This window comes from Limanda limanda, chromosome 20, assembly GCF_963576545.1.
Source record: "Limanda limanda chromosome 20, fLimLim1.1, whole genome shotgun sequence".
NCBI lineage: Eukaryota > Metazoa > Chordata > Actinopteri > Pleuronectiformes > Pleuronectidae > Limanda > Limanda limanda.
In genome coordinates this window covers 4,517,050-4,531,475 of record NC_083655.1, presented here as the reverse complement: position 1 = coordinate 4,531,475, position 14,426 = coordinate 4,517,050, and the positions used below count along the sequence as shown (strand labels likewise).

At 44.2% G+C, this 14,426-nt stretch overlaps 1 protein-coding gene across 1 annotated transcript; it reads left to right on the top strand.

Moving 5' to 3' along the window:
• The first annotated feature begins 642 nt into the window (after positions 1-642).
• Positions 643-13,471, top strand: LOC133027005 (gamma-aminobutyric acid receptor subunit rho-3-like). Its single transcript, XM_061094009.1, has 10 exons — positions 643-776; positions 3,557-3,669; positions 9,734-9,801; positions 10,502-10,725; positions 10,940-11,022; positions 11,356-11,493; positions 11,709-11,861; positions 12,344-12,405; positions 12,624-12,755; positions 13,169-13,471. The coding sequence occupies exons 1-10, from the start codon at positions 643-645 to the stop codon at positions 13,469-13,471; spliced, it is 1,410 nt and encodes a 469-aa protein (XP_060949992.1).
• Positions 13,472-14,426: the final 955 nt, after the last annotated feature.

Genomic DNA, 14,426 nt, shown 5'->3' with positions numbered 1-14,426 from the left:
TACTGGTGTGTGTGTGTGTGTGTGTGTGTGTGTGTGTGTGTGTCTGTGTGTGTGACTGTTTGTAGGTTAGTGAAAGATTGCTGTGGCTGTAGATAAGAGGATTATGGTGGAATTAGTGTCATTCCTCTATCGCTGCGAGGAATGGATTCATATCGATTTTAATCAGAGATTGAAAGATCCACAAAACCAGAGAAAAAACAGACTGAGAGAGAGAGAGAGAGAGAGAGAGAGAGAGAGAGAGAGAGAGAGAGAGAATGAATGAAGTGGACGGACGGCAGAAGACAGATTCCTGGAGATCATCGCAGTCGGGATGTTTTGCCGGAGACTGAGGAGCTGCAGCTGCTGCAGAGACACATCCATGTGCATGTGAACACACATCCACGTGCATGTGAACACACATCCACGTGCATGTGAGCGAGCACATCCAGACTGGACTGATGCATTAGCTCGGTCCTGCATCTCTCAGCCTGAGGAGACGAGCTGTGATGTCTGTCCTGACCCTCGGGCGTTAGACAGCCGGACGGCTCGGTGTGGACGCTGTGACCTGGAGGTGGTCGGTGGATGGGGTGGGGGGGGGGGGGCTGGGTCACTGTGGCCGCCATGCTGCTGTTGAGTCTGCTGTGGGGGGGAGACGTGTGAAACATGAGGGTGGGCGCGCTGGCTTTCCTGGCTCTGGCCGCCAGCCTCGTTGCCAAGGTGACCGGCGGTCGCATCTCCGGACGGAGGAAGCACAAGGAGGTGTTCCTCGGGGAAAACAGCAAGTTCAAGTTTGGAGGGTGAGACGAGCAGACACACACTCATGACACACACACACACACACACACACACACACACACACACACACACACACACACACACACACACACACACACACACACACACACACACACTGTTATAGCTGTTTTTAACTGAAAATCAGTTTTGCAAAGTTTTTCCGAAACTCTACTTATCCTATCACTTCCTGCAACTTCCTGCCACTTCCTGCTACTTCCTTATTCCAACAGACTCTTGTTTTCTTCTACTGTACATGTGAGAAACAGAAATATACGTATCCTTTGTTTATTAATATCGTTTTTTATTAAATATCGGTGCTTTATTTCATCAAACTAAGTCACAATGTATATAAATGTTTTCCAAACGTTTTATTCAAATGTCTAAACCCAATAGTGTTGAGCATGATCATTAATATTTAATATCAGAACAACTGATGGAGGTATGACCTCTAGTGAGCTGGAAGGTGAAGAGCAGGTTCATCGTCTCTTTAAAGGAACATTCCAGCATTAAAGTAAATGTGTTTCCACCTGTTTAACGGGTCAACGCCCACGCCAACGCCAACGCCAACACCAACGCCAACGCCAACGCCAACGCCAACGCCCACCTCGCCACGTTACAGACAAAAGGAAAATCCTCCTGGATTTATTTTTGATCCCTCTCTAAAGTGAGCCGGGCTCTTCTTGGGTCACGCTCCCTTCACTGCATGGAAGCTGCTCCAGTAGGTTTTGAGTGATGAAAGACAAACAGACAAACGCTGATGAGGTAACGACAGCGTCTACATGAGACTCTGCAGCTTTGTTCTCACACGATTAGCGAGGCCGTTATTAGAGACGGGAACCTTTGTGTGTCCTTGTTTGTGTACACACAGGAGGTCAGAGGTCAGATGGGGTTGGACGTGATGTAAGGTTTCGGTTGTGCTGTGCACGATGAATGGAAGTCAGTGCAAACTCAGTAAAGCTCACATCTCAGCTTACACCCTGAAACTCAGTGTAGCTGCACCACATCACACAAACTGTTTTCAGACATGAACACAGGAACCTCCGCAGACAAACACGGGACAGGGGTTAAATCACGTGACCTCCGCAGGTTCGATTCCTCCGGTACGTTCTGCAGGGCGTGGCGTGCTGCAGCGTGACGCAAGCGTCGGTCGTGGGAAAGAAAGAAAGATCAGGAAAACATCTTCTGTGTAAAGTTAGATGATCTCAGCTGATTCATCCCAGTCTCACAGGTCTGATCTTTTGTAATCTTCGAATTAGAAACATTTAAAAAACTTATAAAGTTATTCTTCATATCCGACTTTATTTCTCAACACTTTGAAGAAGTCAAGAGGAAATTCTCTCAAATGCTCAAAAATCACATCAGACATGAGCAAAACAACCAAATATTGTTTCTCTGCAAGATACAAATAAACACCAGATGTGATAAAGACAGCTGCACAAACCTGCGTGTGTCTGTGTGTGTGTGTGTGTGTGTGTGTGTCTGTGTGTGTCTGTGTGTGAGTGCGGCCACAACTTTTTGGCTGTGTCTCACTTTGTTAATTCAGGATCAGGTTCAGGTTAAAATTAGCTCCAAGTCTGTTTATGTTCAGTTCATTAAAATGAGATCAGCTTTGAGATCAGTGTTTATCAGGTGGTTTGGACGATTGTGACATTTGATTCAAGGTTAATTTAACGGATTATGGAAAATGAGATTTGGCTCAACTACATTGTGTGATCTGACAATAATAGAGGAGGAAGTGTGTGTGTCTCTGTGTGTGTGTGTGCGTGTGTGTGTGTGTGTGTGCTTGTGTCTTTGTTTGTGTCAAAGTGACTGTGACTTTCGGAGCCTTTTCATTCATCAGCAGAGAAAATTTCAAACAGCTTTTTATCTCGGTCTGCTCACCTGTACACCAGACGCACACACACACACACACACACACACACACACACACACACACACACACACACATACACACACACACACACACACACACACACACACACACACACACACATACAGAAGCAGCTGTGGCCGACCTGTAATTACACCTTCCACATCCTGAAAGTCGTCTCGTCGGGGTTTCCCTGGTCCAGCGTCAGACGTTCAGAGCAGTTTATAGTTTACTTAACTTTGGTCTGTGTTTGTTTTTTATTTTCTGTGAAAGGCAGCGCTCGCACACACTTACGTAACACAATTAAATACATATCAACACATTCCAACACACTCCAACACACTCCAACACACTCCAACACACTCCAACACATTCGAACACACTCCAGAACACCAGAACACTCCAACTCTTCTTTTTTATATTTTCTGCAAATGATATCTCTTCATAGTCTACACAAAAATTATAGTTTTTAGTCTAAGATTTAATCACTTTTAAAGTAAAAAATCTGTGTGTTTTGTGTCAACACAGATTTTACTGTCCAGCCTTTGTGAGAATTTTGGACCTGGTTGTGTAGATTTTATTGCAGAAAGCAGCGTTTGTCAGGGATTATAAAGGAATTCTGGGAAACCTAGTGGTTCAGAAACTTGAGGCAGAGATATAAGAAAATGACAAAAGAGAGAGAGAGAGAGAGAGAGAGTGAGAGAGAGAGAGAGAGAGAGAGAGAGAGAGAGAGAGAGAGAGAGAGAGAGTGAGACACATGCTGTGTTTTTTCTAATCAAAAATACAGCCTGTAATTAAAGCCTTTATAAACCAATTAATCACTTAACACACTGTGTGTGTATGCGATGTGTGTGTGTGTGTGTGTGTGTGTGTGTGTGTGTGTGTGTGTGTGTATGTGTGTGTTCTCTGCAGGCGTATTGACTACAAGCTGAAGAGGCAGGACAGCACCAAAACGCTGCTAATAAAAAGTGAACAGCTGCTGAGGATCGAGGAGCAAGACTTTGCCATGAGACCCGGCTTTGGAGGTCAGACACACACACACACAGACAAACACACACAAACACACACAAACACACACACACACACACACACACACACACACACACACACACCCCATTCCATCTCTGATCTCTGTTGATTTAATCCATTCATCCATGTCTAACACAGAAACCGCTCGTCATCCCACGCTGATGATGCAGAGGTTTGATGATGTGATGATTCGCACTGGGTCTCTCAGACAATGGATGTGTCAATCCAAAATCACCAGCACTGACCCAGATTACACTGCTGTGTGTGTGTGTGTGTGTGCGTGTGTGTGTGAGAGAGACATTTGAAATACAGTAGGACTCTGTGTGCTCACTCCAATGTGATTGTGCCCCTGCGTTTGTTTTTGCATTATAATGAGTGCCCCATGTGTGTGTGTGTGTGTGTGTGTGTGTGTGTGTGTGTGTGTGTGTGTGTGTGTGTGTCTGTGCGTGTGTGTGCATTAATCTGGATTATATTCTGGAGTCTGGAGCAGATGGGGGGGTGGGAAACACTCTGACGTGTGCAGTGAAGACCGTCTCTACCTAACACTCGACGATACTTCGTGCAGACACGTATTTGGTGAAGCAGATTATATCAGAGCATGAAAGCTCTTAATGAGATAAACATGTAAGTGTCTGTTTACTTAAAGAACAGACACGATGCAGTATATTTACTCTTAACTAAATATGACTTTGTGCAGAAGAGGTTGATGTAGAGATCAGATGTGTGATCTCTGGTTTGTCTGATCCTGTCCGACGAGGTTCACTCTGAGTGTTTGTGCGACCACAGGAGGTTGTGTGTCATGACAACATCAACAGAGGTGGTTTTAAGTTTTCTGAACAAAGGGATACTGCTGTAATTTATCTGGTGACGACAGCGTCTCTTCCTTTCTTCTCTTTAAAGATGAAAACACTTGAAAATCTTTATAACTGACTCCAGAAGCTTTTTTTAATCTATACTGAATTTTGTGCTCTTCCTCACCTCTCTACTGTGGGCGAGAAGCCCCAAAGCCCCCCCCCCCTCTTCTATACGTCTGACGTCTCTGTGGTCCTGCCTGTCCTTCAGGGTGGGGTCAGCTGACACGCCCCTGTCTGCCCTCCGGCACTGCGGCGTTTCCACGCACTATAATTTTAGACCGACGCAGGCAAATCTTAGCTTTGTTTGCCTCAGATAAGCCCATAGCTATAATGTGTGTGTGTGTGTGTCTGTGTGCTTGTGCGTCTGTGCATGTGTGTATGTGTGTGTGTGGAAGCTGAAGAAGCGAAACCATCCCCTCGTCAGTTCCCACCAGGGACCAGAGTCCAGAAATAAACCATGGGACACGTGTTGAGGGCTCGTAGTCGTGGTCGACCTTTAACTCAAATGAATCCCAACAATCTTGGCCCAGTTGACTCCACATCAGGCCGCCGCGCTCCTTCCACACCGTGGTCACACACCGTGGTCACACACCGTGGTCTAAAACGCTCGTAATTGATTCACCAGCGTGGCCGGCATTCTGCTGGTGTCCCGCCAAGACGCCGCCGCTCCTCGCCGTGTGACCTCGTCTTGCCTCAGCTGCAGGTAAACAACGTTGATTCTGATCTGGCAGATTCATTCCTGTCATTAAAGCAGGTTTGGCCTTGTGACCGTGGTGAGTCTGTTTACCAGCGTGGAATGAAATGACACCTTTTCACACAAAGACATCACGTTGTCTGTTCTCAAAGTCTAACGAGCAGGTTCACCCAGAAGCTGAATGTTGTGCAGAGAGAAAACAAAGCCATGTTTTTGGTGGAGGAAGAATGTTCTGAGCGTATGACCTGAAAACATCAACAATTCACTGAGCATCATCGGAGCTGAGCAGGATCTGGATGCTCCTCCAAGGTCCTGAAGGGACAAATAACTGGAACTGAAACTAGAGAACAAGGTTCAAACTTTGTGTTTGGAAGATTAGAATCTTATAGAAAAGGTTTTGAATGATTGAAACTGAAGCTTTCAATCGTTTCAAGAACTCAAACGTCCGAACGTCCTGTTGCTCAAGTAGAAAATGACTGAATGAGCTCATGTGAGAAAACAGCAGGAGATTCTCCGGAGGATTCAAGTGAGAGGACAAGGACGGGTGCAAACCTGAAATAGACTAAAATAACACAAATATCTGAAAAGAGGAACCGTACACCTGGAGTTCAGGTATACGTACAAAAAGTTTCAAAACTCAAGTTTCAACGTTTCAGAACTTGTTTCCTGAACCGTTTCCAAGTTTTCAAACCTGGAAGACAAACTGATTCACTGGGACAACAACTGGAATCTGAAAGTGTGAGAAACAAAAAGAGCTGCTGCTTTAAAGAAGGAAAAACTCAAATAGAAAAATAAGGATTATAATCTATTTTTAAACCCATCAAGACTTTGTGCAAGCTTTAAAATCTACAGTTTCAATCATGCAAAATCTCCGGAGCCTCGGCCTCTCTGACATGCAGCCGCAGCAGAACACATCCCAAAGTTCAAATCACAGCAGAAACATATTGTTTCTAAACCGGTGACTTGTCATGTACAGTGAGTGGGATGTCACATGGAAAACCGCTGCTGTGGTGCTTTGTGAAGGTTAAAGACGTGTGTGTGTAGGCTGCACAAATCATACACATCCTTCAGTTTCCTGGCAGAGGAGAGGGTTCATTACATCTCTGTGTTTCAGGCCGGGCTGCAGCCGAGCCCGGGTGGGGTCTGACGTTCAGGTTGAGAATCAGCTGGTAATCCTTGTCACCTCTCGCCTCCGGTGACCGCTGCTGACGAGGGTCAAATCCCAGCGCAGAGAAACAAGCCGTGACCTTAAAGCTGCATTATGCTGCTTATGACTGAGTGAATTGATCCATCTGCAGCGTTGTGTTCTGGGATTAAATGACTCAACGTAAATCGCAGAGTGTCACGGACATTTCGGGACAAAAAATAAATTGACCTTAAAGCTGCAGCTCTCACTCAGATGTAGAAAGACTCAAATAACAAGTCCAGCGCTGCATGTGGAGACTAAAGGATAAAACTAGGGATCAAATAAGGAACTTTTGCAAAAAGTTTGAATTTTCGATGAACACATTTTCCTAAACTCATACATCTTAAGAGAATTGCGTTTGCAGACGTGTTTTGCTGATTCTTATGAAACTCTCGATTTGAAGTTGTCCCATGAATAACCTCACTCATGACACCTGCGATACGGGAGGAAAAATGTGACCACCTGAAGCTACTGATATTATCTGTTGGTGGAACAGGCCGAGCAGGAAAGCACGAGACCAGGGCTCCTGTCCATTAATCACCTGAGACAGTTCTGTCTTCACCGCGTGCTTCTCCAGGAGATCTGAAGATCCGTGTGCAGATAACAAAGATCCATGTGACACACGTTGTTCACGTCAGCTCATCGGAACAAGAAGCGTCCGGCACGTCCACATGCAGCCATCTTCAGAAGTCTCAGGACAGCCACAGCTTTCAACTTCTTATTGACATTTAAACAGCAGTGACCAAACAATATATTATTATTATACATGCAATTGAGAAGTTGAGGTTATGAAGTTGGTTAATTTACAGCTTTGTTGCAGTTATAGATTTTAAACGAAGCCTTGAAGGTGATTTACGGATTTATGGATTATACGGCGCTGGATGAGTTCAACTTTAGATTAAATTTAGATCAATTAGATGATTCAATGAATCTTCTTTTTTAATATCTCCAGTTCAACACTGGGACATTGAATTATGTAAAGTGTGTAACGGATGGATGATGGATGGATGGATGGATGTTTGTCTCAGATAAGAACGTAAAATGAACGGATGCGTCCCCGAACAAATCGAAGGTTTCCTGTGATTCAGATCAACTTCAGTTTAATTTAAATCTCCAGTGTCAACAGTCCCTTAAATTCAATTTCACTGCAACAGAATTCCCACTCTCATAAAGATCAGTTTCCTGAACGTTCTTCTTCCCTGAACCAGATGTTTACCCTGAGCTCCGCGGTGACTTCCTGCAGACACACTGGGACGTAAACATTCCCAGTGTGTTCCCATAGTACAGTTCAGTGAAATCTGTTTCAACGGGGAAACACTTGACCTGGTTTTACACGCGTGTCAATAAAAAGGCTTAAGAGCCTGTGGGTGTGACGTGGGGGGGGGGAAGGAGAGCAGTAACGACCGGGGGGGAGAGCGGGTGACCTTCTGTTTCACGTGTCTTTCCCCAGCGGTTGTTGTGGCGACGCTCGGTGTCGAGTCCGCTCGGTCGGCGGGTTTTGTGAGTCAGACAGAGATGAAGCTTTACGGCCTCGGCTGTCACATGAACTTCATTAAATAAAGTGTTTATTCTGATGCTAACATTCAAGTGGATTTAACACACTTTACATCCAGGTTCTCACACACACACACACACTCACACCCCTCTCTCACACACACGTTTTTTTCTCTTGCTGTCCTTTGGGGCAAAAATAGGAATGTAACCTGGTGAACCACGTCCAGACGTCGGTCACAAACAAACACAGACCGGAGTGATTGTGTGTCTGTGTGTGTGTGTGTGTGCGTGTGTGGTTTTGGTGACTTTGGTGGTTTCTAAATTGAGTTTAAATCTAAATAATGTGAAAAATGTCTGAGTCAGTTCCTCCTACTGTTTATTTGTAATGAAATATCGATGGTTCTTGATTCATGTGCAGTCGTGAGAGGGAGAAAACTAATAAAGTAGATAAATGTGGACTTTGTTCACACATAAAAAGAGACTGGAAACAAAGTGATGGGAGAGCAGCCCTCGTGTTAAAGTAATCACACCAGAGCTCAATATGCAGAGGTACACTGGATATTATCTTATATCTTATATATTTATAATTATAATTCTGCTTTCATCACATGGAAAAACATGTAAGAGCAGTTTAATGTGGTAGTTCATTCGTTGGGAGACTTTTTCATGTCGTATAGTTTTATAATACTGTTCATTTTTATGTAAAAGTAACTAAACCAGTCAAATTAATTTAGTGGGGTGAAAAGAAATTCTATATTTCCATCTAGAATGTGAAAATAAAAGTAAAAAAAGATCTGTGTAATTAATTAAATTAAATACTTTTAACTTTGATTAAACCTGCTTATGGAAACAATCAGAATTCCACATGTTTCTAATTCATTCGATTAAATGATCTGGAGTGTGGATGTTTTACAACATCACACAACCTGTATTTTATTAGTATTATCATAAAACCTTGACTTATTTATAGAATGTAGTTCATTATTTTTAATAGATAAATGATGTTGCTTTATTAAACACATCTTTGCTAAGTTAACAGAGTTGAGAAGTGAGTAATGTTCATCATTTTCACTTTATCTCGTGTGTTAATTCTTTTATTTCATTCATAAATGAAAATAAACTGACTCTGTGAACAAGCTGCAGATAATCTAGAATCTGATGGAGGAACGATACGCTCACAGATGATCACGTGGAAGCTGCTGCACTTTGATTTGAACACTGAAGATTCAACAGTGATAATGTGAAAGATGTGTGACCAGATTCAACCCGCAGACGAAAGGTCAGAAAGGTCAGAACTGGTTTCAGCAGTGGAGTGAATCATGTCACAGCCTCATTCCGTCAGTGCATTCCTCTCATTGTTCAACTTTTAACTCCAGAGAGCCGGCCCCCCTGTGATGCAGAGGGAAGATCTGAGGAGTTTGAGACATTCGTGAGATCATCGTGGTCGAGGCTGGAAGCAGGTTTTCAGTCTCCGGGCTTCAGTCCAGATGTTGAGTTTCATAAAGAGAAGGAGAGCAGCGTCACAGCCAGTCACAGGGAGGATGACATGTCATGTTCTGTGTGGGAGTGAACAGCAGAGACCGAAGCTGGTTCTGTGTCGTTCAGCTTGTTTTACTCTGTGTTGCACAAATCATGTCGTTCCTCTTCGGTGGTGAAACAAGTTGAATCTGCGGACGATTCTGCTGCAGAGACGAGTAACCAGGAAACATTTGTAGATTCACAACTGGAAACAGAAAACCAGTGACTCTCTACCCCCCCATTACCAGCACTCACTTTCAGATTCTTAGAGTTTTGACCTGACAGAACTAATGATACTGCGCTGGTGGTTTCAGGTGCAGCCATCCCCGTGGGCATCGATGTGCAGGTGGAGAGCATCGACAGCATCTCAGAGGTCAACATGGTGAGAAGACACTTCACTGGACGAGTTTAGATTCAATCTGATCAGATCTCACTGAGTTTACTGCAGAGCAAAATAACAAACCAACCTGTTGAAGTGCTGATAAAGAGTTTTGAAAATACATTAAATCTATGAGGGAAAATCCCATTATCTTCACATATGTTGATTTATCTGCACATGTTGAATTTGTTCCTCTTTGCTTTACATTCAAATCAACACAAATAAACAGAACATTTATATAAATTTAGATAACAAGGGTGCGGTTAGATCTACGGTTGAGTTGAAGCTTGGTATTTACATTTCAATGTGTGAGCATCGGAGGTTTTTGTTTTTGTCGCTTGTCGCTGTGATTATCTAAACATCATCAAAGTGCAATGATTGGTCGACTTGAGAGAGATCCCACTGAGCCGTCGCTGAACCAGCCTGTGAAATAAAACCCTTCATAAGCAGCGGCCCGGACTGGAGACACAGTTTATATAAAAATACAAAGTTTTTCCTTCTCCAAAAAGGCTTTTTATGATGTGTGATGAATTGAAAAATGTGGATTTACTGCAAATTCATGAAAACCTCAAGTGGGTTTGAAAACACTGTGGATCGCTGTCTGATAGCGGAGCCGTGAAACCTGCATGAGACTCGTTCCTCAGTGAAGTTTGTTCGACTTTGTTCGATTTGATCTGAGTTTTTCTCTCCTCTGTGTCTCCAGGACTTCACCATGACTCTGTACCTGAGACACTACTGGAAGGACGAGCGTCTGTCCTTCCCGTCCCGCACCAACCAGAGCAGAACCTTCGACTCTCGACTGGTGAAGAAGATCTGGGTCCCCGACGTCTTCTTCGTCCACTCCAAGCGCTCCTTCATCCACGACACCACCATGGAGAACATCATGCTGCGAGTCTACCCCGACGGGAACATCCTCTACAGCGTCAGGTACAGGGAGACACGGGAGAGGTCATAAATCCAGGAGGAGGAGTTCTAAACTTTGAGAAAATGAGACGGAGAGAGAAGTTATACTCTGGTTTCCTTGGCAACAGCAAGGAAGGTCTTTTCAGGACAAAGTTATCTGACTGTGGGTGTGTGTGTGTGTGTGTGTGTGTGTTTGTGTGTGTGTGTGTGTTTGTGTGTTTGTGTGTGTGTGTTGCAGGGTCACTGTTACAGCTCTCTGCTCGATGGATTTCAGCAGCTTCCCTCTGGACACACAGAACTGCTCGCTGGAGCTGGAGAGCTGTGAGTCACACACACACACACACACACACACACACACACACACACACACACACACACACACACACACACACACACACACACACACACACACACACACACACACACACACACACACACACACACACACACACACACACACAATATTGATACTGAATATTGAACAAAACCAACAAATCTCTGTCTCATCTTTCACTTATCAAATTTCCTCTCTTACTCTCTCTCTCTCTCTCTCTCTCTCACTCTCTCTCTCTCTCTCTCTCTCTCTCTCTCTCCCTCTCTCTCTCTCTCTCTCTCTCTCTCTCTCTCTCTCTCTCTCTCTCCCCCCCTTCTTAGATGCGTACAATGAGAACGACCTGATGCTTTATTGGAAGAACGGGAACGACTCTCTGAGGACGGATGAAATCGTCTTGTCTCAGTTCTTCATTGAACACTTCCAAGCCTCCAGCGGCCTGGCTTTCTACAGCAGCACCGGTGTGTGTGTGTGTGTGTGTGTGTGTACTCATTTGTGTTACCTCTTTATTGGGGCTGGGGCTCCTTGGTTTCCCTTCCCAGTTGTCATAAGATCAGTTTGAGCGGTCACCAGATCAGTAAAAACTCATTTAGCTTTTTCTTCATCTCTCTCAGATGATTATCTCCTCTTCAGCTCATTGAATGAGACGTTTAACATCAGTGTCTCTTCTCGTCAGGTTGGTACAATCGCCTGTTCATTAACTTCATCCTGCGGAGGCACATCTTCTTCTTCATGCTGCAGACCTACTTCCCCACCATGCTCATGGTCGTGCTGTCCTGGGTCTCCTTCTGGATCGACCGGAGGGCGGTGCCCGCTCGAGTCTCTCTGGGTAGGAGCGCCTGCTCGTTAACATCCATCTGACATCCATCATTCAGTGTGTGAGGGTCAGAGGTCACGCCCTTTAGCTTTGATTTATCTAATCAGATTCACTTGTACAGCAAATATAATAAAAAAGAAATAAGAAATGAACTGCAACTTGCATTTGTTCTTAGTTGAGCAAACTGCTGAACTGCTCATTCTGTTTCCCATAAGCTGAACAGCATAGATCTTAATAGATAAAATAAGAAGTTCTAAACCTTCAGCTGGGGTTTTTGGATAATTTGAAATTCATGGTTTACCTTTCTGAAGACTGAAGCCAAGTTGCAAATAATCTTTGTCATAACAAGACCAAATTCCCTTTTTAACTACTATAGGTAGCAGTTATAAAAACTTCCTTAAGAAATCCCGGTTTTCAAACATCTACATGATCATTCCATTGAGCCACCGACTGGTCAAACGTGCTGTGAAGTGAAAACACGTCTCTCCCTGCAGGTATAACCACGGTGCTCACCATGTCCACCATCATCACCGGAGTGTCCTCCTCCATGCCTCAGGTAACAGCCGGGCTAAATCCTCAGGAGCTTCAGTGCTTCCTCTCTTATCTCCTTCATCTTCTGGATGTACCGACCTGTGCCCGATGGAAGGAGTCCATTCCATTCTACTAGTTACTGACATGTGTTCAGAGTCTGTGCATTTATCCGTCTGTGTTTGCTTCCTTCTCACTGATGATCTACACGTGGGAATCTGTGCATGTGTGTCTCTGCCCGGCCAGGTGTCCTATGTGAAAGCGGTGGACATCTACCTGTGGACCAGCTTCCTGTTTGTCTTCCTGTCCGTCATCGAGTACGCAGCGGTGAACTACTGCACCACTCTGGAGGAGATGAGGAAGATGAAGAGGGGGAAGGTCAGGACACAGAGGGAGATTATTACTTTATAACATCAAATACAAAACTGAGGAGGAATCCTGTGTGGAATAAATCAGTCCTGACTCATTCTTTGCACTACACCTCCCTCTAGTGATTAAACGCTGGTATTACACCAGGAACCTTTCTATGCATAAAACAATAGAAACCTTTGTAGAGCAGAATGGCCTCACAGCAGGAAGGTCCCTGGTTCTAATCCCAGCTGGGCTCCTTCTGTGGGGAGTTGACGTGTCCTCTCCGTGTTTGCATAGATTTCTCCAGCTCCCCCCACCCCCAAAGACATGCAGAATGTGGTTAGGTTCTTTAGACCCTCAAAAGAAGAGCGCTTCAGATGATGGATGGGTGGATACTGCAGCACCTTCCTTGCCTCTCAGTTCTCTCTTTACCTTTTCAGATCCCATCCACCTTCAACGCCAGCCAGGCGATGGCCTTCGACGGCTGCTTCCACGACAATGACATGGAGCTGACCCCGTTCCCCCGGATGACCCCCACCCTGACCTCTGACCCTCTCACCACTCCAAGCCAAACCCCCGACATCCGGCCCACAGGGGGAACTCGCCTGCGCCGGCAGCGGTCGGTGCGAGAGCACGTGGACCTGCTGGTCAGCAACAGCTCCATGATCGACTCGTACTCGCGCCTGGCCTTCCCTCTGTCCTACCTGCTCTTCAACACCATCTACTGGAGCCTGTACTCCTGACGCCTGACTCCGGACTCCTCCAGGGGCCCTTCACTGGATGAACCCTCGACCTCAGGGGCCCCTGCTCTTGCTTCACTCATCACTTTCATTGCAAAAGAGATTCACATACAACCTCTCAAGTCCCTCAGTCGTTAGGAACCTGTTTTTTTTTATTAATCTGTACATGTGGCTCTTTTTTCTGCATCATTTTACTAAGTATATTTGGAAAGCTTTATTTCCTATAGTTATTAGACTTATGTTGAATGTCTTAGCGACAGGGAAATACTAAATTCGCATCAAATGTTTGTAAAAATGTGCTTTTCTTGAAAATATAACTTCCCCTCTGATGAATGATGTGTTTGGATGTAAGTGTAATTGTGAATAAATTTGTATCTTGTTTGTGAGGCTGTGAAAGTTTATTATAGCGACTGAACCAGGGACGACACAGGTACCGATGCTGCTGCTCATTTTTAACAATTTTATTTGCTGTTTTCAATTTTATTTATTCCTTGTACAGAAATTTGAAGGCCTTGTTGTCGAAAATGAATTAGCATATTTTAGATTGAGTTGATTTAGTTGAATTCATGTTTATTTATTAATCATTATTAGGGCCCGAGCACTGACAGGCACTGACAGGTGAGGCCTTATTGAAATTGTAAGGATTATTATTATTATTATTCAGGCAAATTAATTGGCTTTTTGAGGGCTTTAACATTCTCAAATTCTTACCAAAATTTGCATCTATATTTTTTATTCTTATGGTCTATTGTTGCCATTGTTACTACTGCTTTGATTATATCAAAGTCACCACTTGTATCCTTTGATTTGATGATAAAAATGAAGTATGTCAAAGCTCAGTCCTCGTTTGTATTATTATTATAAAATGTAAGTCCAGATCCATGGTTTAGGTTGGGGTTAGTGGATATTAAATCCATATGAATTTAGATTTAAGAAAGTTTGGTGGTTTTCAAAATAA